Source organism: Giraffa tippelskirchi, chromosome 14, assembly GCF_054371585.1.
Source record: "Giraffa tippelskirchi isolate mGirTip1 chromosome 14, T2T-mGirTip1v1.2.pri, whole genome shotgun sequence".
NCBI classification, from domain to species: Eukaryota; Metazoa; Chordata; class Mammalia; order Artiodactyla; family Giraffidae; genus Giraffa; species Giraffa tippelskirchi.
The window spans coordinates 19,392,259-19,411,117 of NC_137288.1; the positions used below are offsets into that span (position 1 = coordinate 19,392,259).

An 18,859-nucleotide genomic window follows, 5' to 3' on the forward strand; every position below is an offset into this window, starting at 1 on the left:
TGCCATGAAGTGATGGGATTGGATGCCATCTTAATTTTTTGAATGTTGAATTTTAAGCCAGCTTTTTCACTCTCCTCTTTCACTTTCATCAAGAGGTTCTTTAGTTTCTCTTTGCTTTCTGCTATAAAGGCGGTGTCATCTGCATATCTGAGGTTACTGATATTTCTCCCTGCAATCTTGATTCCAGCTTATGCTTCATCCAGTCCAGGACTTCGCATGATGTACTCTGCATATAAGTTAAATAAGCAAGGTGACAATATATAGCCTTGATGTACTTCTTCTTTCTCAATTGAACATCTTTTTATTAGTTTCAATTTTATTTCACAGATTTTATACAACATAAAAAAGCATTGAATATTGAACTCTATTTTATTTAAAATAAAAATAAAACTGTGTAAAACTGGTGTAAAACTTTTAATAACAAAAATTTCTTATCATAAAAGATGTCAAGTAGAGCAGAAACTCTGCCTGTGACCATTAACGCAAAGATTTAACATAAATTATGCTCTATTTCATGATTTTTCACTCTATGAGAAAATCTCTAATTCAGTTTGTCTAAATGTAACAAGTACCCAGTAGCCTTCACTATTATGATCTTTACTCCCTCCTGTTTTATTCAAAACAGAGGCTGGCTGAGGGCTGAGAAGATCAAAGCCTGCCACACCCATCAGGAAACACAAGCTTGCTTGTTCGTCTGATTGTCTCAGGATCGATTATCTTCAATGACAATAGTTCTAGAATAGGGTTCAAGTTCTACAAATATATATCGAAATTCATATTCACCACTTTCTGGGTTCTGGAAAAAAACACAAACATAAATGAAAGAGCATCAAGGCATTGCTTTCCCCTCAGCGCTTCCCATGAGTTGGGTTCGGGACCCCTGCCCCACACGGCCTCACCTCCTTCACTTCAAGATGCACGGTTCCCTGCTTCCCAGGCTCCGAGCCCTGAATGTAGAACTTCACTCGCATGTGTTTCAGCCCATCTTTTACGTATTCAATAAAGCTGTGGAGAAAATGAAACAACACAAGCCTGACTTCCTCTCACTTAAGCCCTCCCGCCAGCCCCCTGGATCCCGGCTGATCCCGATACCTAACATGCTGCCTTCGGCCTCGCCGCGTCACCTCCCCGTAGCCTTTGACAGGCTCGCCGAAGACACTGATGACCTAGAGGACACAGACCAGGCCTGCTCAGTCAGGGTTATGGGCATTTAAAGTTCCCTGGAAAAATATTTTCTGACAAACCAAGTGACCCCGTGACCTGCAGCACGCCAGGTTCCCCTGCCCTTCATTATCTCCCAGAGTTCACTCTACTTAATGCCCATTGAACATTTTTAGCAACATTTACCCAATGGTGTCTGATACTAAAAGCTATGAGAGCAAAATGATACTTTGGTCACTAAACACACATATAAAAAACAATGACCCTATTTAAAGCAAACTAGATCAAGGGGTAGGAAACCATTATTCCTAGTGGGAAAACTCAGAATGAAGTGGAAATGAAATTTTTACTGAACTGAAAATGCAAATACTTCAGAACATTTTCATAAAATACAAATTTGATATGAAAGTAAAACAAATATTGCTTCAACTCTGGAAATATTTGTTTGTTGAGTATCTTCAGTATCAAAATTTTCAGACATAAATAAAAAGAAGTAATAGGTAAGATTAGACATATTAAAGAACTGTTTATTTGAAACAAATGGGACAGTTCTTTCAAATAACTCACTCTAATAGATTAAGCATGTCAGTATCAGAACATTAGAATTTTATGTTTTTCAATCAGTCACTGCTGCTGCTGCTAAGTTGCTTCAGTCGTGTCCGACTCTGTGCGACCCCACAGACGGCAGCCCACCAGGCTCCCCCGTCCCCGGGACTCTCCAGGCAAGAACACCGGAGTGGGTTGCCATTTCCCTTTCCAACACGTGAAAGTGAAGTCACTCAGTCGTGTCCGACTCTTCGAGACCCCATGGACTGCAGCCTACCAGGCTCCTCCATCCATGGGATTCTCCAGGCAAGAGCACTGGGTGCCGTTGCCTTCTCCGCAATCAGTCACAGTGCCTGGCAAAGAATAGGTCCCTAATAAATGCTGACAAAATCAAATTGTTAAAGTTTAATTAGTCTTTGTAGAGCTCATTCAGGCAGCAAATTAAGTTATGAGCTTGAAAACATCCCACTCCGCATTTATTCAGGGAAGTTCTGTTTTGTTCCAAATGCTGAACATCAATAAATGGCTAGTTTGTGCACAACGCAGCAACTCTTAATCCCTTCCAACATTTAACTATGCGACTGGTCATATTTATCATTGTAGTGTGTAAAGTGTATCTTGTCCGGTAGAATTAGGTTTCCCAGTAACTACAGTGGGAGCTTCCTTATTCCCTGCTGAGTTTCACTCAGAGTGGCATCTCCCCCACGGCTCTCAGATAGCCCAAGTTCAGTAAGAAGGAAAGACGTCAGAGACCGTTAGTTCCTGAGGCTTCCGTCCCGACGGGACTAGACACTGATGGAGCATATGGAGGCGGTGCCCAGGGAAACCCAGGGCAGGGCATGGACGCTGACAAGACCTAGGCTGACCTTCCTGCTCTCCCCAGGGACTGTCTCTGCTATCACTCCTTGGTCTATATGAGAAACAGTGCTGCGATTTATGATGCTATATGCCATATCCTTTCAAAGTACAAGAATTAAGCTTTCAGTGAATTAGATTTTTCAATGCCGAAGCTTTCCACCCAGGGAGTAAGAAATCTGGGCCTTCACAGGCTACACTGGCTTTCTCTCTGTGACTAGAAAGCCCTATGGAAAACTTCCTTCTTGATGGGATGCTTTAAAAAAAAAATCAACGCGGCTTTTCTGCGTCTGCCTACTTCTAGAGTGTGGTTCAGGCAGGCTGTGCTTAAGACCTAAGATCTGGAATCAGACAAACTTGGACTAGGTTCTGGCTCTTACCTGGTAAGCCCTCTTGCCAGGCTTCCCTCATGGCTCAGAAGGTAAAGAATCTGCGTATAAATGCGGGAGACCCGGAGCTTGATCCCTGAGTGGGAAGATCTCCTGGAGGAGGGCATAGCAACCCACTCTAGTATTCTTTCCTGGAGAATCCCATGGACAGAGGAGCCTGGCGGGGTACAGTCCATGGGGTAGCGAGCAGTCAGACATGACTGAGAGCCTAACACGTTCACTTTCTCCCTCTTACTGGCTTGGTCACCTTGGCTTTGTTGCGTACACTCTTCAAATGTCAGTGTTCTTTTGCACACAGGATAGAGACCGCACCGGCATGAGTGGGTGTGCACCCTGTGCTCGCAGTAAGACCCAACAATCCCTACTATGCTCATGAGGTCATGAATCAGGTTTTTAAAAAGACTGGACACTTACTGCATGAGTTTCATATGCTGGTATAGTCTAAGCTTTTATAATTAGAATTGAAATGTCCCTGTATGGACCTCTGGGTGCTGCCCATAAATCAAAGCATTTCAAGTAGCGAACAAAGAGCTAACAGCATAATCACAACCCAATCATTCTGATTTATTGTTACATAAATTTCACCAGTCTCGGAACCACTATGTGACTTCTGCCCATCATTCTCCTGGTCACCCCAACATTTTTTTCTCCCTATTGTCGGAGTTTGCGTAACTCAGCCTTGAAGACTAACCTCGGGATGCGATCTGCACTTTTCTAGGGCTTTCCCATATATCTTATTCGGACTAGATGAAGAAAAAAGTTCTCTGAAGATCGTGTAAAACAAGCCACCTGAAAATCACAGAAAAAGGAGATCTAGCAAAACAAGAATGAGACAAATGGAGAGTGAAAAAGACATTCAGGGGGTTTATACTTGCTGTGATTTCAACCTGTAATGGTGATTCCAACAAGCACCACCATTAAGTAGGTAAAATCTCTTCCGGCTTCTTTCACTGTAAAGAGAAAACACCACTGGTTACATGTGTGCTGGACATGAGCCGGATGCTCTTGGCTTCAGGATGTCCAGCAGGTGAGGCGTGGGTTTGGGACACAGGAGGGGTCGGCGCGTGTTCTGGAGCAGCTGCTGTCAAAGCTGCGTATCGGAATCACCTGAAGAGTTATTTGGAAAGAACCACAGCCGACTCTGGGAGCAGGGCTGAGGAGTACTTTAGGTAGTTGATCTTAATGCCTCCTTACTGTCTAAGATGAGGAAATCCTTTGATCCAGTTCCTCCGAACCCTCCCACATGAAGTGGCAGCTCACGCCTCCCAGTTAAAGGCTAGCTCTTCCTCCTGTTCGAAGACCTGGTGGGGGCTTCCACCTTGCAAGACACGTGCTCTGCCCAGGGTACAACATAACTGGAAGGAAGGAGGAAACAGCCCATCCCACTCCTGAAGTGGCCAGAGGCCCCACCAGCAGAGCCAGCTATATCCTAAGGGAGATGGGAAGGGGTGCAAAGTACAGATTGGGCTGCGTGGGAGCTGATCCACAGGGCAGCACTCTCCGATCAAATACTGAAGTCTGACAACCAGCCTGGGAGCTGGTGCGCGGCTCGGGCCGCTCTTGGAAAGATGGAGCGAGCATGGTCCACAGTGAGTGAAGTAAAAATGACAGCACTTCCTCAGCGAACTGTGGGTGTGCTCAAGTGGGCGTCATACGCCAGGGCCAGCGGTCCTGAGGGACGGCCTGGAAAACCCTGTTCACAGGGTTATAGAAGACGGCGCTCTGACAGCCCTGGGGATGGCCCGGCACTGAAGCCACGTGGGAACAATCATGACAGTGAACGGCTCGGTTTCCGGGCCTGAACCGCTCTTCACTCCTGCCGTTCATTTACTGAAGGCAGGTCAAGTCCATCAGGAGGCACGTAAGCAAGTATAAGATTCCCCCGGCCCTTCACCTGAGCCCCTCGGCCATTAACCTGGTGAGCCTATGCTTGAAAAGGGGACACTTCAAGGTCCACTGGACAGAGTCTAAGCTGACATCAATAACCTAAGGAGTCCCTATGGTCCCTCTGTTAAGACCCTGTGGTGGCTATGTACTAAGGAGCCTGGCATGTAAGAGGGTCACAGCTGGGTGGACTTACCAGATGGTCATTTCCCTGATTTTCAAAATGTAACTGGAACGGCTATACTCAGTCATCAGCAACAACAGTCCCTAAACTAGGTCCTTTGAGGCGCATTACTCACCATACCAGAATGAGTGAAGTCGAATGGAAGCCTCTAAAGCTGCCTCCCACTGATCAAAATAGTAAATAAAAAACAGCATTGCATCTAAGGGCCAAATGTCAGAGAGAGCGCTATTCTTAGAGACTAAAGACAGGTGTGGTTATCCTAAGAGGTACTGGCGTGGCTATTAGGAAACCGAGATTAGAAATACTCACATTCAATTTTCAGTTGTGCGAAACTGGAGAAATAAGCCTTAACATACTACTGAGTCCTGTCTGAAAAAGTAAATGATGAGACTCAAATGAGATGAAGTAACACCTGGGAAATCTACTTGTCTGTTACAAAACATTAAACAACTGTTATGTTTTACAAGCTCTCTCCACACCAAACTAATTAAAGTTGAGAAAAATCCTACAGACATTATTCAGCAAAGTTGTATCAAAATCAACCTTCAAAGGTGAGTTTTCAAATCTGGGAAGAAAACTGCAGGCCTATCTTCTCTGCTTCTGAACTGTGTTGAACGGTTCTACCTTTTAATTTGTGTGAACCGTTTATTCTCGGCTCTGAACTTTTATAAAGGGCGCTGGCAGCTCCCGTCACGTTTGCTGAGAGACTGATCGCTACAGGGAATCCTTTTACCTTTCTGTGACGTCGAGAGGACGGTTTCCCGGCCCTGACTCCTCTGCACAGACACTTGCTTGCTGCCGTCTTCCTTCGCGCTCTGGGGGCTCCGTCCTTGCGTCCAGATGGATCTCTGGGTGACGCCCCAAATACACCTAGGTCGCGCCGTCGTCTTCTGCTCTTGCAGCCCCCATCTCCACCTGGGCTCAGTCTGCGAGCAAGCTCTGTGAGGCACGGAGTGTGGCCGAAACCATGGCTTCCCGGGGCACCCGTGCAGCCTCTGCGTGCACCGCACAGCTCGCAGGAGGGTGCAGATCATGTTCCCAGAAGGCCGTCCCGCTCAGGGAAGACGCCAGCTGTGAAGAGCAGACCGTCGCGACCTGCCACACACTCGGCCGGACGCGGGCTCGAGCCCTCGCGTCCACACCGGTGACGCTGCACCGGCGTGTTCGGCAAAAACGTTAGCTCCAGCTGCGTCAATCAACACAGAAAGTCTCCCGAAAGGAGCTGACGCCCACTTGCCCTTCCCTTCGGCTCTCCTTTCACTGGACTGAAAATACTTGGATTCCTTTCTCTGCTGACATTCACCCGATCCCCGCTAGGCCCCTTGCAAAGGGACCTGGAAGGCCGCTAGGAATCCTGGGAGTGGTAGTTCGAGGGCGACACTCCTCCCGGAGCTGCCGCGGTGCGGAACTCTCAAGGACTACATCTCCCACAGTGCAAAGCGGCCGGGGCGCGCGCCGACGGCTTGGGACCTCCCACAAGCCCCTGCGCCGCGCGGCTCGGCCTGACAGGAAGGCGGGGCTTTGTTGGTGGAGGGAAGTATGGGAGCCCCTGGCGTCGCGTAGTTCAGGAACTTGCAAAAATCAAGTTCGCGGTCACAAACCGCCTGTCTCGGTGCCCCTTTAGAGGGGGCCGTGCCAACTGGGAAATTCTCGGTCTAACCGTGGCCCTGCTGTTGCTTCTGGGCAGACGATGTAGCCTTTTTGTTTGGTGTTCTTAAACCAGTCGGGCACGAAGCAGAGCAGACTACCCCAGAGCAAGCAGGTAGAGAGGGCGAAGCCGCCTCAGAGCTGCGCAGGACCACAGAGCCCTGGCTGCTCTCTCGCCGCCGCCAGGCGTCCTCGGCGTCTGCGCCGGCGTCCGGCCCACCGGAGCCGGCTGACAGGCGGAGTTGTCCTCGGCCCCGCCCCCCACTACGCCTCTGCGCACGCGCCAGCGTCGAGGGGCGTGGCCCGGCGGTGCGACGGCCCGGAGGAGGAGTATCGGCGCTGGGTATCCATGGCGACCGGACGCGGCCGGCTGCTGCAGCTGCAATGGCGGTTCCTCTTGGAGCAGCCCCGGCCCCTTGGCTTTGGCTCAGCTTTCGGAAGCCCCGGGGCGGCCGCGGGGCCCGCAGGGTTCAGGTGACTCTCCGGGGATGGGGTGGGGTAGGGTGGAGTGGGGTGGGGACGGGCGCCGGGGGAGCCCCGACCGGAGTAGCCCCTCACTCCCCCGCCTCCCTTTCTCTTTATTTTCATTGATTCCGACCCGTTAGCGCGGGAAAGGTCTGGAAGGACGGAGGGAGGAAATGTCTTAAAACTTGGAAGCACGGGGTTACCCCAAGTCACGGTACAAGTCAAGGAGCTTCCCTGGAATATTCTGTCTCCTCGGTTCGTTCAGTTAGTGGGCCCTGGGGCTACAGGGGCGTGCGAGCCACTAGACCCCGAGCAGCTCCAGCGGAGAGCCCCCGCGGGGACGCGCCCCCCTGCGGGGACAGGTGCGAATCTCCGCGCTTCCGCGTCGGATCGTAGGCACGGCCTCCTTCCAAAGCGCGTTCCCGAAGTTGTTTGCTCATTCTGGGCCCGGGAGTCACCTGTTGTCTCTTTTATGACCTTAGAAAAGTCGATTCTACTTATCAAAACATAATCAGTTTTCTCTCCTGCCCCCAGTTCACGAACGGAGGACTCTGCCCCTAACCAGATAACCTGTTAGGCAGGTTGGTCTGGGAGCTGTACCTCCACCATCACTGCCAGGTTTGCGTTTCTGAGCAGACCCTGGGGGGATGCCTTCTGTTAATAGACAGACACCCCGCGGTGCTTGCTCCCTGATTCTCTTCTGCAGTCTTCCTGTCCAAGCGGAGGAGGGTGTGTGTGTGTGGTGGTGTTCTGGTGACAGGGGGCTCGTCTTCGCTCAGGTTCTTGGTTCTCTCCGGCTCCCCTGGGCCTGAAGGGTGGTCCTCTTCTGCAGTCACAGAAGGAGATTGGAGGAGTGAGGTGGGGAAGGGGCAGGGAGCAAGAGGTGGCAATTCCTTTCCAAAAGGAACTTCAGCTTAACTCCAAAGACAGTGGCTCATTTCACAGAGTGAGTGGCTCAGGTGTCGGAGGAAGTATCCCCGGTGCTGTCGTCATGTCTTATTACATCCCGTTCTTTCATCGTGAGCTGTTCCTAGCTCTGCACCTGTCTTCCCAGTTAGATTGCAAGGTGGAGGAATAGTGCTAAGGACCATTTGCATTCTTGAGGACTGGCTTTTTGCTTCTCGGTTTATGGGTATAGAGAGCCTGCCGTATTATGCCTTCTAATAAACCAGATGTCTGTGTTTAAGCATAGAAAAGGATTCTGTTCTAAGCAGTGACTAACACTACACGACTACTACTTACCAGCTCAACTACTTAAGGTATATTTTTTTCCCCTGAGTCTCCAGGACTGTGTCCCATGTCCATCCTGCCGGGATCCATTACCCCGTTTACCCTATTTTCAGAAGCAGGGCCTCCATCCTTAGGTATTACAGTGATAGTTGGTTCTTGAGAATAGCTGTAAATGCTCTACATATCACAAGCCTCGTGACAAAATGGTGACAATGCCTGCAAAATTTCTATTATATAGGAGAGAAAGACAGGAATTTAAAGTAGGAAGATTGAACTTTAAATCAATTTGCCACTGTTACTAAAATTAGTCTTCATATATAAAGTTCTGTTAGTGGGAAGCAGGATGATTGTTACATGGTGAATCTTCTATTACTTTGTAAGTTGAGTGAACTTCTTGTTGAAATGATGTAATTAGAATGCCTGTAATTATGCCTGGCATGGAAGTGTGCATGGCAGTCTGTGATTTGGTGATATATAAATTCTTTCTGGTCAAGAAAAGTCAGATCTTAAGAATGATTATAGTCTAAATAGGTGGTTGTTTTTAATGTCTCGAGGCAGAAAGAATTAGATTTTAACAAAGAATCACACAAAATGTTTAATATGTTTAAATTTTTTAACACAAAATATGAATTTGTATAAATATCTTAAACTGTAAGAATATCACAGAAAGCTGTCAAGTTGGCTTAGTTTCTGCTTGGTCTAATTTCTTTGATTTATCAGATATTAAGAATCAGGCCCAGAAAGTAGGCTTTTAAAATACTGAACTTAATTCAAAGCAATCAGGTAAAGTTTGTCACTTGAAAAAAAAAATCGGTTTTAAACTAAATTCATCTTACTAGTTATAAAGCTTAATGCGCACTGCTTAACTTTGTAGCCATACAGAGCTTCATGACATGTGTGGGACTTTCTGATGGTGAACTGTGTAGCCCTGAAGAATGTGCAGTTAGTTTATTTTATGGAGAAATGCAGATGTGCTCTCAACCGTGCCAAAGTCCAAAACGATAGATGTATGGTGACACAGACGTCACTGTTAATTACCTTGTTAGAGCCTTAGTCTTCTGCTCTGGAAATGAGGGGCTCGGGAGGTCTAGTTTAATCACAGAAAAACAAAACAGAAACAAATAGGCTGTACTTCGAACAGATACGAGCCAGTGGGCAGGGGATTCCTTCTTGACATGGAAAACTAATATAACAGCTTTGGGGGAAAATGTTAAATAACTGGTGGGTAGTATAATACATTTTTATAATAAGACAAACACTGATAAGTTGCATTATAATGCAATATTTGCATTAATTTTTCATATTAAATACGGCTTCAAAGAAGTTTTGAGCTTTCTGCAGGGTGTACTCCCGGATTTCGGAGGACCTGGAACCCAGAATGCTTGGGGGCCTTTGAGAATGAAGGCTCCAGCTGAAAGGATATTTTTTTGCTGTGATAACTGTGCTCTCAAACCTTCCTGTGTTTGGGGTTCTCAGTTCTGAAAGGAGAACAACAACCCTCCCTTACAATTCAGTACATTTTCAGTACACAGGAAATATTAGAGAGCACACTGTGTTCTCTCCAATCTTCCAGCTTCTGTTTATAAACAAGCGCCACCAAAAACTCTATAATCCCCTAATCTTGTGAATCAGATGTATTACCAGTTAATACCTTGTTATCTTTCCTTGCAGACTGCTTTTCTTTGTGTGTATGTGTTTGGTTTTTTTCTCTGAAGAGAGAGATACAAATATAAGATTTTGTAGTGTATGCTGATAGAATCTGCATTTTCGATCGATCTGTTATTAATTTAGCAAATATTTATTGAATGCCTTCTTCATGCTGGGGGTGTTGTGGGTGCTGAAGAATAGGCAGTGAACAGAACTGTTGCAGAAGCCCTGCCAGCAAAGCCCTTCCACCCCAATGACGGTGGGTGAACGAAATGTGTGGTGTCAACAGTGATGCGTGCTAAGGAAAAAAATGGGGGGGCATCGTGTGTGTGTGACGTGCAGATCGGAGTTTAGAGGGCATGGCTGGAAGATCTCAGTGAGATGGTGATGTCTGAAAGAGTCGGACGTGACTGAGCAACTAAGCACGCACGCACTGTGTGTAGGAGGTGAAGGAGCAGGCCGTGCAGACACTGTGAACTTGTTTTTATGCAAACACTTCCACCTGTGTTGCAACTGTCTGTTTTAAGTGGCTGAATGTTGCTTACTTTATGGGGGCCATGGGCATGAACTGATCCCTGTACTGTTTCTAGGGGCTTCTTCCCTGGTGGCTCAGCGGTGACCAACCCACCTGCCAGTACAGGAGATTCGGGTTTGATCCCGGGGTCGGGAAGATCCCCTGGAGAAAGGAATGGTGACCCACTCCAGTATTCTTACCTGGAGAATTCCATGGACAGAGGAGCCTGGCGGGCTACAGTCCACGGGGTCACAAAAGAGTTGGAAATGACTTAACGACTAAACAGCAACAACCAAATACTGTTTCTAGTACTTTTCCCAGTGTCGGCAACTTTGAGATGGATGTTCCTGAGTGAACCCTTGGGGCTCTTTTTTTTTTTTTTTGCCTTGGGCTATATTTCTAGACCTGAAATTCTTGGCTTAAAAAAATACATGTATTTGAAGGATCTCGATATATACTAGGACTTGACTTTCCCTGCCCTTGGCACCAGTCTGTGCTCACAGTAGTGAAGGAGCATGCCTGCTCATCTGCAGCCAAGCCACCCTTATCATTGATTATTTGGTCTTTGCCAATTTGCTGGATTGAAACTGATGGATAGATCTATTAATTTAGTTCTCTTCAGTTTCCTTGGAAAGGCCTGGGGTGATCGTTTTGATTTTTTTTCCATCTTTTCATTGAAGAAATACATAATGGCAAAAAGCTGTTATCAATTTACTAATGCTTCTAAACAAATTTGTATTTGATCAGCCACAGCAGTATTCAAGTTATAAAATAGTATCTATCTGTGAGAGACGTTCCTCAGTCATCAGTCAATAGTTTCTACCTGTGTACAGACTCTCAGACTTCTGGGCACACTTGTGTAGGGGTCTAAGGGTAACCAATTGAGGACTGGATAGATATTGTTATTAGGTGGAAGAGTAAAAAAAAAATCCTTCAAAGCTTAAGTAAGCTCAGAAACCTTTGTCTCTTTAAGATATTTTCTTTGAATAAGTAACCCAGGTCATCTACAGTTTGCAGGATTGGTTAGCTGCTTAAAATAAGGAATGCTTAAAAAAACTGTGTGTGTAGTGTTGAATTGTGTATTGTGCCCCCTTTTCCCATTCTTTCCAAGTTCGTGTCTACCCAGAACCTCAGGATTGGCCTTTATTTGGAATTAGGATCTCTGTGGATGTCATTAGCTAAAATGAGGTGATGCTGGATCAGGGTGGGTCCTATACGGAACGTGACTGCTGCTGTATAGGAAGACACACACAGCGGGAAGACCGCCTTGTCAGGAGGGAGCAGAGGTTGGGGTTAGCTTAGCTGCCAAGAGTCAGAGAACACTGAGGACTGTCAGCGCCATCAGAAGTTGGAAGAGGCGGGACCGAGTCTGTCCCAGAGCCTGGGGAGGGAGCATGGCCCTCCCAAAACCTTGGTTTTCCTGTTTGGCACCTAGGTCTGTGAGACAGTATGTCACTGTTGTTTTAAGCCACCCTGGTTTAAGGTACTTTAAGTTGTGTTTGCTCAGTTTCTTCTGACTCTATGACTCCCTGGACTGCAGCCTGCCAGGCTCCTCTGTCCATGGGATTTCCCAGGCAAGAATCCTGGGGTGGGTTACCACTTCCTTCATCAGAAGATCTTCCCAACTCAGGGGTCAAAACTACGTCTCCTGCATGGCAGGCAGAATCTTTGCCTCTGAGCCACCTGGGAAGCCCACTTTGTTAAGGCAGCCCTAGGAAATTAAGACAATTAGGAAATTGTCTTTTACCCTTGGTTGCTATTATAGCCGAAGAAGGCAATGGTACCCCACTCCAGTACTCTTGCCTGGAAAATCCCATGGACGTAGGAGCCTGGTAGGCTGCAGTCCATGAGGTCGCGAAGAGCCGGACATGACTGAGCGACTTCACTTTCACTTTTCCCTTTCATGCATTGGAGAAGGAAATGGCAACCCACTCCAGTGTTCTTGCCTGGAGAATCCCAGGGACGGAGGAGCCTGGTGGGCTGCCGTCTATGGGGTCACACAGAGTCGGACATGACTGAAGCGACTTAGCAGCAGCAGTAGCAACCATTATAGCAGGATCAGTGGACTTGAAGCTTGTTGGCTATGGAAATCTTTGCTTAAACAAAAATGTCAATAGAAGTATAAAAATTACTGCCCAGGTGGGATTCTCTGACTAAAGGGGGAGAGGGCATTGCAGAGCTTTCCAAGGAGCATCTCGCCCTGCCCTCTCCCGCTGTGCATTTCTGCACTTGGCCAGGAAGTCAAGTAAGATGAAGAGCACCAGAGTGCCTCCTGCTGCAGGAAGCTGGGATGGAGGAGCAGCAGGATCTGGATAGTACTCTGCCTCTCCTGGGTTGAGATGCCAGCGCACAGAGGATCACATTGTTTCCTGAGGGCCTGCCATGTGCCAGCCAGTATGCTCGTTTCTGAAGAGAAAAATCTAGCAAGGGAAGAGAGACTCGTGCTCTGGCTGCTCAGAAGCGCCTGGGGAATCATCAGGCTATCTGAGTGCTTGCTGGCATGTCCATCCTGGCATGTGTGTCTCCACGGCAGGCACCAACTGATGCCAAGTCTGTGGGCAGCACCGTCCCCAGCCTCCTGAGAGCAGGCTGTGCTCACGGTCAAGGGCCTTCCTCTGTCTGATCTGTCCATGTGGACTTCATTCTTCTGCTCCCAGAGAGGCTATTGCCCTGACTTCCAAGTTCTTGGGGTCCCCTCCCGTTGCCCCCCAGTCATCGCACATATCTGGTAGGAAAAATGGGATGGGGTGATTACACCTGTTGTGAACAGAGTGTATCCTCAGAGCCATAGGTTTGGTGAATGAAGCATGTGGATACTGCATGGTCTAGGTTCCAGTCGCTTCTGAAATGGGATGCTGGCTGGGAGGGTCAGTGAATGGTATATGTGTGTGTGGTGGCGGGCGGGGTGGGGGGGTGTCATGTGTGCGGGGAGGGCAGGTAAAGAAGCAGGGTCCAGATCTCCCCAGGAGAAGCAGCGTGTCCACCAGGAGCTGTGAGCTTGCTGGCTTTCTGGGTGTCTCAGATCCCTGCCCAGCTGCTGTTGAGAATGGCTGGTCTTGAGGAGTGACTGTAATGAACATTAATTTTGGTGGGTGGGTGTTTGGTCCTCCTGCGGCTGTGACTGCCGGAGCCAGAACTAGAACCGCTTGTTAGCCCTCTAAGATGGGCAGACCTTGAGACAGTGCCAGATCCAGTTCAGGAATTTAAGTTTTGTTTTTTTTTTTAACTCTACTGATGTTAACGTTACTGTTTTTCTATTGTGTTATTTAAACTGGACAGTTGACACATTTTATTTTTTCCCTTTTTGTTTCCATTAAGTACTTTTTTTTTAATGTATTTATTTTTAATTGAAGGATAATTGCTTCACTGTTTTCACTAAGTTCTCTCTGTAGCACCTTTTGATGTGCTGACGGTTTATAAGACGCAGCAGAGTCAGCCCAGCCTTCAGGTTTGCTCAGGACACTGAATGTCTGACTGCCCCCACCCCCCAACTTCTGTAGAAGAAGTTTCACAGTGAGTGGGCTTCAGAGTGTGTGAATCCTTTCTGTTTCACAGAGGGGAATGGACAGTTCACCTTTGTAATTTGTATTTTCCACGTCTGCTTTCAGATCAAGGCCAGGCGCCATGCTGCCCGCAGGCCCCGCTGCCATGAGTCGCTGTGCCCAGCAGGACAAGGTCTGCGGGAGGCCCCGCGAGGGCTGTTCCACGTCCCTGGACAGGTAAGGGGCAGAGGTGCTCTGCCGCAGCTCGGGGCTCAGGGGCGGCGTTATTAGAGAAAGTTTAGGGCCGGATACACCAGGTTGCTGTTTTGAGCTCTCTAAGAATAGAAGTGTGTGGGGAGAATGTACAACGTGGAGAGCTGGCTGTGAGTCACCACAGCCTGTCACTGTCATCGTCAGACTAGTTTCATGAAGCTGAACTTATAAAAGTGACAAGTGCATTTTATTTTCCTTTTGTAAAAATGTTCTTCACAATTATTCACTTTCCACTTGGTAAAGACCCTTGAAAAAGGAGAAAGATTAAAGTGTGTCCTTTGGAGAGCACAGAGGTCTCTGACTTACTTGGCTTTCAGGATTTTGGGAACCCCTTTTTATCATGTCAGGTTCTGTTCTGTGACCCTCAACAACAAGATCTTAGAAACTGAAAAAATGTGTTGGTATTTGAAATTGATGCTGAAATGCCTGTGGCTTCATACTGTAGTAACATCTCTGGAGCAGCAGCTGTGTGCTCAGTGTTGTGTGCAGTCCTGGAAAGCCGGCACCACCGGGACGTCTTACAGGGCGGGGAGCGGGCTCACCTAGTCCACGCGCTGCAGAACTCGGATTCAAACATGAAGCCTGAGTTCAGGCTTTGGACTTTTAATATCGCATTGTAACTAGCTCAGGTAACAGTGTCCATACTTTTACTATGTTTTTAAAAAGAAACGAAAAGTCAAAAAAGAAAGATTTAACTAAGGACATGGATTTAGACTTTAAACCGTACACTCTAGGAATTTTGTTGTTGTTCATTCACTCAGTCGTGTCTGATTCTTTGCGACCCCATGGACTGCAGCACGCCAGTCTCCCTGTCCTTCGCTGTCTCCTAGAATTTGCTCAAACCCATGTCCATCGAGTCGGTGATGCCATCCAACCATCTCATCCTCTGTCGTCCCCCTCTCCTCCTGCCCTCAATCTTTCCCAGCATCAGGGTCTTTTCCAATGAGTAGGCTCTTTGCCTTAGGCAGCCAAAGTATTGGAGCTTCAGCTTCAGTCCTTCCAATTCAAGATTGATTTCCTTTAGGATTGACTGGTTTGATCTTATTATCCGAGGCACTCTCAAGAGTTGTCTTCTTAAAAAAAAAAAAAAAAGAATTGTTTTCTTATTCTTCTCTGGGAATAGAATCTGTCATGCAGTAATCTGATAGGAGAGCTAGAACCAATAGCGCTTCAGCTGATCTGTTCATGGATACCTGAGGGCCTCCTCTGAACCGAATGCTCTGTCTGGGGAAGGAAGCAGTTGGTGAACCACCCACATGTGTCCTCATGAGGCTTCCAGTCCTGTGGAGGACCCAGATTAAAACAAGGAGTGGATGATAGATTGGGGTGTGTGCTGTCCAGAAAGCAAAGGGCCTCTTCAGTCCAGATTAGTAGGGTGGGATGGTCAGGCAAGACTTCTCTTGAGGAGCTGACATTTAGGCTGAGAACTGAACACGGAGACGAAAGGGCTTGGAGAAGAGCCTCCAGAGAGGGGCAGCGCGGTGGGGGGCTGCCCCTGATGCTGAGCGGGGTGCTGGGGGTGGGCGAGGGCGGAGCCCGCAGCCCCAGGGCAGGGCTGGGCCTTGTTCTCCCCGTGGGGCTGTACGCCCAGAGGTGGATGCCGTTTGCTTTCTGACATTGCCTCGTTCACTTCTCTGCCTGTGTCCCTGCTCCTCGAGGAGAGGAGAGCGAGAGACACCGGCAGAGCTGAGATGGGCGCCCCGGGCCTGCTGCACGGAAAGGGCCTCTTGCGCTGGGGGATTAACGGCCCGGTGTTTCCTGGAAGCTGCTCTGACTCTCCCCTCCTGCCCCCCAGTCTGCCCACAGAGGTCCTGCTGAAGATCCTTTCCTACCTGGATGCGGTGGCCCTGCTGTGCGCCGGGTGCGTGAACAGGCGCTTCTATCACCTGGCCAGCGACAAGTAAGGAGAAGCCCGCACATTGCTGTCGTGTCCGGTGCCGTTTTGATGGAAGTTGTGAAAACTAGTGAGAGCTTCTGAACCATTTTTGAGAATTTAGAAGAATTTTGAGAGTGGTTTCAGACATATGTCTACCGAGTGAAATTTTCAAAGGTTTGCACTTAAGTGTTTTAGGAAAGGGATACTCTTTGCTCGAAGGTCACACTTGTTCTTGATGTAGCCGTTGGCGAAAGTGGCCTCAGGTCTGTTTTCCTGGAGGACTCGCTGTCCCCTAGAGGTGGGCAGGCTTCCCCCGCAGCCTGCAGTGCCACCACGGGACCTGCCCTGACCAGCCCCGCCGGGGCTTGTGGAGCAGACCCCACAGGAAGACAAGGGAGGGGCTCCCCGAAACCCGCCTGCCATGGGACGTGCTTGGTGCAGAGGCATGAGGGGAGGGGCGGGGAGGACAGAGCGTGCCCAGCGAGCCTCTGCCCCGGGGCTGGTGGGAGATCCGGGGAAGAGGGGTGAAACCCCTTCTTCTATGCTGTCGCTGTGATCTCTGTCGGCGGCTCAGAACGTTGTCTCGAGGGTGGGAAGTGGGCTCCTCCTAGCTTCTGCTGAGCGTCGTGGAGTCTTGGCTGTGAGGCCCCTCTGTCTTCACCATCAGAAGGTCAGACGGGTGTTGGTCCCATGCAGAAGCCCCGTGTCAACCAGGGCAGAGAGCACGACAGAGGGGAGTGCGGATTTCAGGCGTGGTTTACTGGGCGAGGGGGCGGAGAGGGACGGGGGAGGGCTGTGGTGTGTAGACACACCTGCATAGTGCCCCTCAACGCGGGGCCTGCGACAGCTGCCTTAGGGCCGGTGGGAAAGGTGAACAAATATTGGACCCCTGGTACACATTTCTGCAGATTAATCTGTATTCTAGAATCTGTGTTAAAAATTTCTCCAGCTACGTTCTCATAATAAGGAGGAGACATATGCCATTCTCTGGTTGGTCAAGGTGGTTTTCTTATCTGTTAACTTAAAAAAGATATTTCCTGTATGAGAAAATACATGTCTGTGTCAGTATCTATGCATAGTGTCAGTTCCTGAGATAGTTTGAGAATAAATGGAAAGCAAGTTTTGTGTGTCTCTTTCTTAGTGACCCTCAGAGATGAAGACATTCACTGAAGCAAAGGAGCCATGAGGCGTTTTTCAAGGAGGGGATTGACTAAATGACCAGAACTGTAGCTTCTTGGGGGTTCTTATTTAATTCAAGGACAGAACTGAGACTGTTCAGATAAACCAGTAAGCCGTACGTTTCTCAGTCTCTGTCCCCTCTGTCCAGGGCCCACGGGGCGCAGGCCCGGGCTGTCAGCAGACTGGGAGGCTCAGCTGTAGTTGGATTCTTTGCACTCCTGTTGTCAGTTACCTGTCCACCCCACTTCCTTGGAAGTGATGGTGCTGTAAAAATCTGAGCTTCTTCTGAAGTTCCCCTCGTGTTTGTTCTCTTTTATGGAGGAGAGTCTTGTGGGATAAGTTGAATTGTATTCTTAAGAGTTACAGTCTGATTTCACAGCCAGACTTCATAAAAGGACATGTTAACAACTGAATAGGTAAACCATGAGTGATCCTGAGAAGTTGGTGGTACTTTCTGAGCCTTGTTTGACGAGAGGACAGGAGCCCGTCCTGTGGCCAGTTACACTGTTGACTTACGGGGAGATGAGTCTCGAGGGTGGGTCTCCCTTTGCCCCCGTTGTCTGGGGGGCTGTCCCCCCCCACCTGCATGGGGCAGCCCTCGGCCTGAGCCCCGGGCTCCGCGGTGGGGGGGGTCACAGGGAAGCCTGGATCGGGCTGAAACCTGGCTCTCTCCATTCCTCTAGGAAACACTGTTCATCAGAACGTTAAATTGGCCCTATTTCCTGACCAACCCGATGGAATTCTTCCTGTGCTTGGCTCATAGTCAGATAGCTCTTGCCCTTCAGTCTGCTCTAGCTTTTTAACCAGGTGGGGCCTTTTGTGATCAAGAAATGAATGTTTTTGGGTTTAGGGACTGTCTAAAAGCCTCTTAAGCTTGACCTTTGTGTTTTATAAACAATGAAGTGAAACAATATACATAATATTGAATATCTTAACTGTGTAAGATGTGTTTATTCTCTTGAGGCGCCACCGATGGTGCATTAAGTGAGTCAGTGTGTGTGAAAGTGGTTCATCACACGACTGTAGGGTGATGACCAGCAGTGTACAGTAGTGTAGATGACCGGCCAAGGGTGTGACGTCCCCGCCCTGCCCCTCACGCCCCTCCCCGGGCGCGTGTTCTGTAGTTTGTGGGACTGGAGCTTGTGGAAAATAGAGCGAGCCGCAGTCCCGGTGGTGCGGAGGTGGGGAGTTTGGGGTTCCGTGGAGATCTTGCTGAAGTCGAAGAACACTGAATGGAGTGACCCGAGTAAATCAGAAGAAAGCACGGACAGGCATTTATGCAAAGGGAGTTTTCAAGCATCTCCTCAAGGGAGTTTGGTGAAAGAGCTCAGATTATCTGGATGTTCTCAACTGATCATTATTTTGCATCTATTAGCCCATGTATGAAAAAGCCTGTAAAATTTTGAGCTGAAACATGAATACTTTAAGACAGAAACCTTGGAGTGAAATGATTTTGTGAGGGGAGAAATGACTAGAAAAGCTCAGACTAGAAAGCGATGCTGGTAGCGGGTAGGGGTGTGACTGCTG

At 48.5% G+C, this 18,859-nt stretch overlaps 2 protein-coding genes and 1 long non-coding RNA gene across 6 annotated transcripts in view; 1 reads left to right on the plus strand and 2 right to left on the minus strand.

Annotated features, from left to right (window-relative positions):
* Nucleotides 1-278: 278 nt before the first annotated feature.
* TIMM21 (translocase of inner mitochondrial membrane 21) lies at nt 279-6,331 on the minus strand. Of its 2 annotated transcripts, none has more exons than XM_081562858.1 (6): nt 5,753-6,331; nt 3,839-3,901; nt 3,643-3,740; nt 1,093-1,166; nt 900-1,005; nt 279-796 (listed from the first exon to the last, which is right to left on the minus strand). In XM_081562858.1, the coding sequence occupies exons 1-6, from the start codon at nt 6,051-6,053 to the stop codon at nt 704-706; spliced, it is 735 nt and encodes a 244-aa protein (XP_081418984.1). In that variant the 5' UTR covers nt 6,054-6,331; the 3' UTR covers nt 279-703. The 2 variants fall into 2 exon arrangements, with proteins under 2 accessions (XP_081418984.1, XP_081418983.1); XM_081562857.1 differs by having other exon boundaries at nt 900-1,032.
* On the minus strand, nt 4,146-5,707 carry LOC145534718 (uncharacterized). Its single transcript, XR_014074899.1, has 3 exons — nt 5,563-5,707; nt 5,329-5,388; nt 4,146-4,306 (listed from the first exon to the last, which is right to left on the minus strand). It is a non-coding gene; the product is annotated as an uncharacterized LOC145534718 (long non-coding RNA).
* Nucleotides 6,332-6,523: 192 nt separating the features above from the next.
* FBXO15 (F-box protein 15) overlaps nt 6,524-18,859 on the plus strand; it is a 39,216-nt gene continuing 26,880 nt past the window's right edge. For 2 of the 3 annotated variants that reach the window (XM_081562855.1, XM_081562856.1), the window contains exons 1-3: nt 6,524-7,140; nt 14,131-14,241; nt 16,073-16,177. In XM_081562855.1, coding sequence (XP_081418981.1) covers nt 7,016-7,140; nt 14,131-14,241; nt 16,073-16,177 — 341 coding nt within the window. In that variant the 5' untranslated portion in view covers nt 6,524-7,015. Of the gene's footprint in view, nt 7,141-14,130; nt 14,265-16,042; nt 16,178-18,859 lie in introns of all 3 variants that reach the window. The other variant, XM_081562854.1, reaches the window with a different exon arrangement.

Excerpts from the sequence above, each read along its gene's own strand:
- TIMM21 (XM_081562857.1), bottom strand. The coding sequence starts at position 6,053 with ATGATCTGCACCCTCCTGCGAGCTGTGCGGTGCACGCAGAGGCTGCAC. Across the intron at positions 3,741-3,838 it reads TGTTGGAATCACCATTACAG|GTGGCTTGTTTTACACGATC; the intron begins GTTGAAATCACA and ends TGTGATTTTCAG. Across the intron at positions 1,033-1,092 it reads GGCCGAAGGCAGCATGTTAG|GCTTGTGTTGTTTCATTTTC; the intron begins GTATCGGGATCA and ends AGAGGAAGTCAG.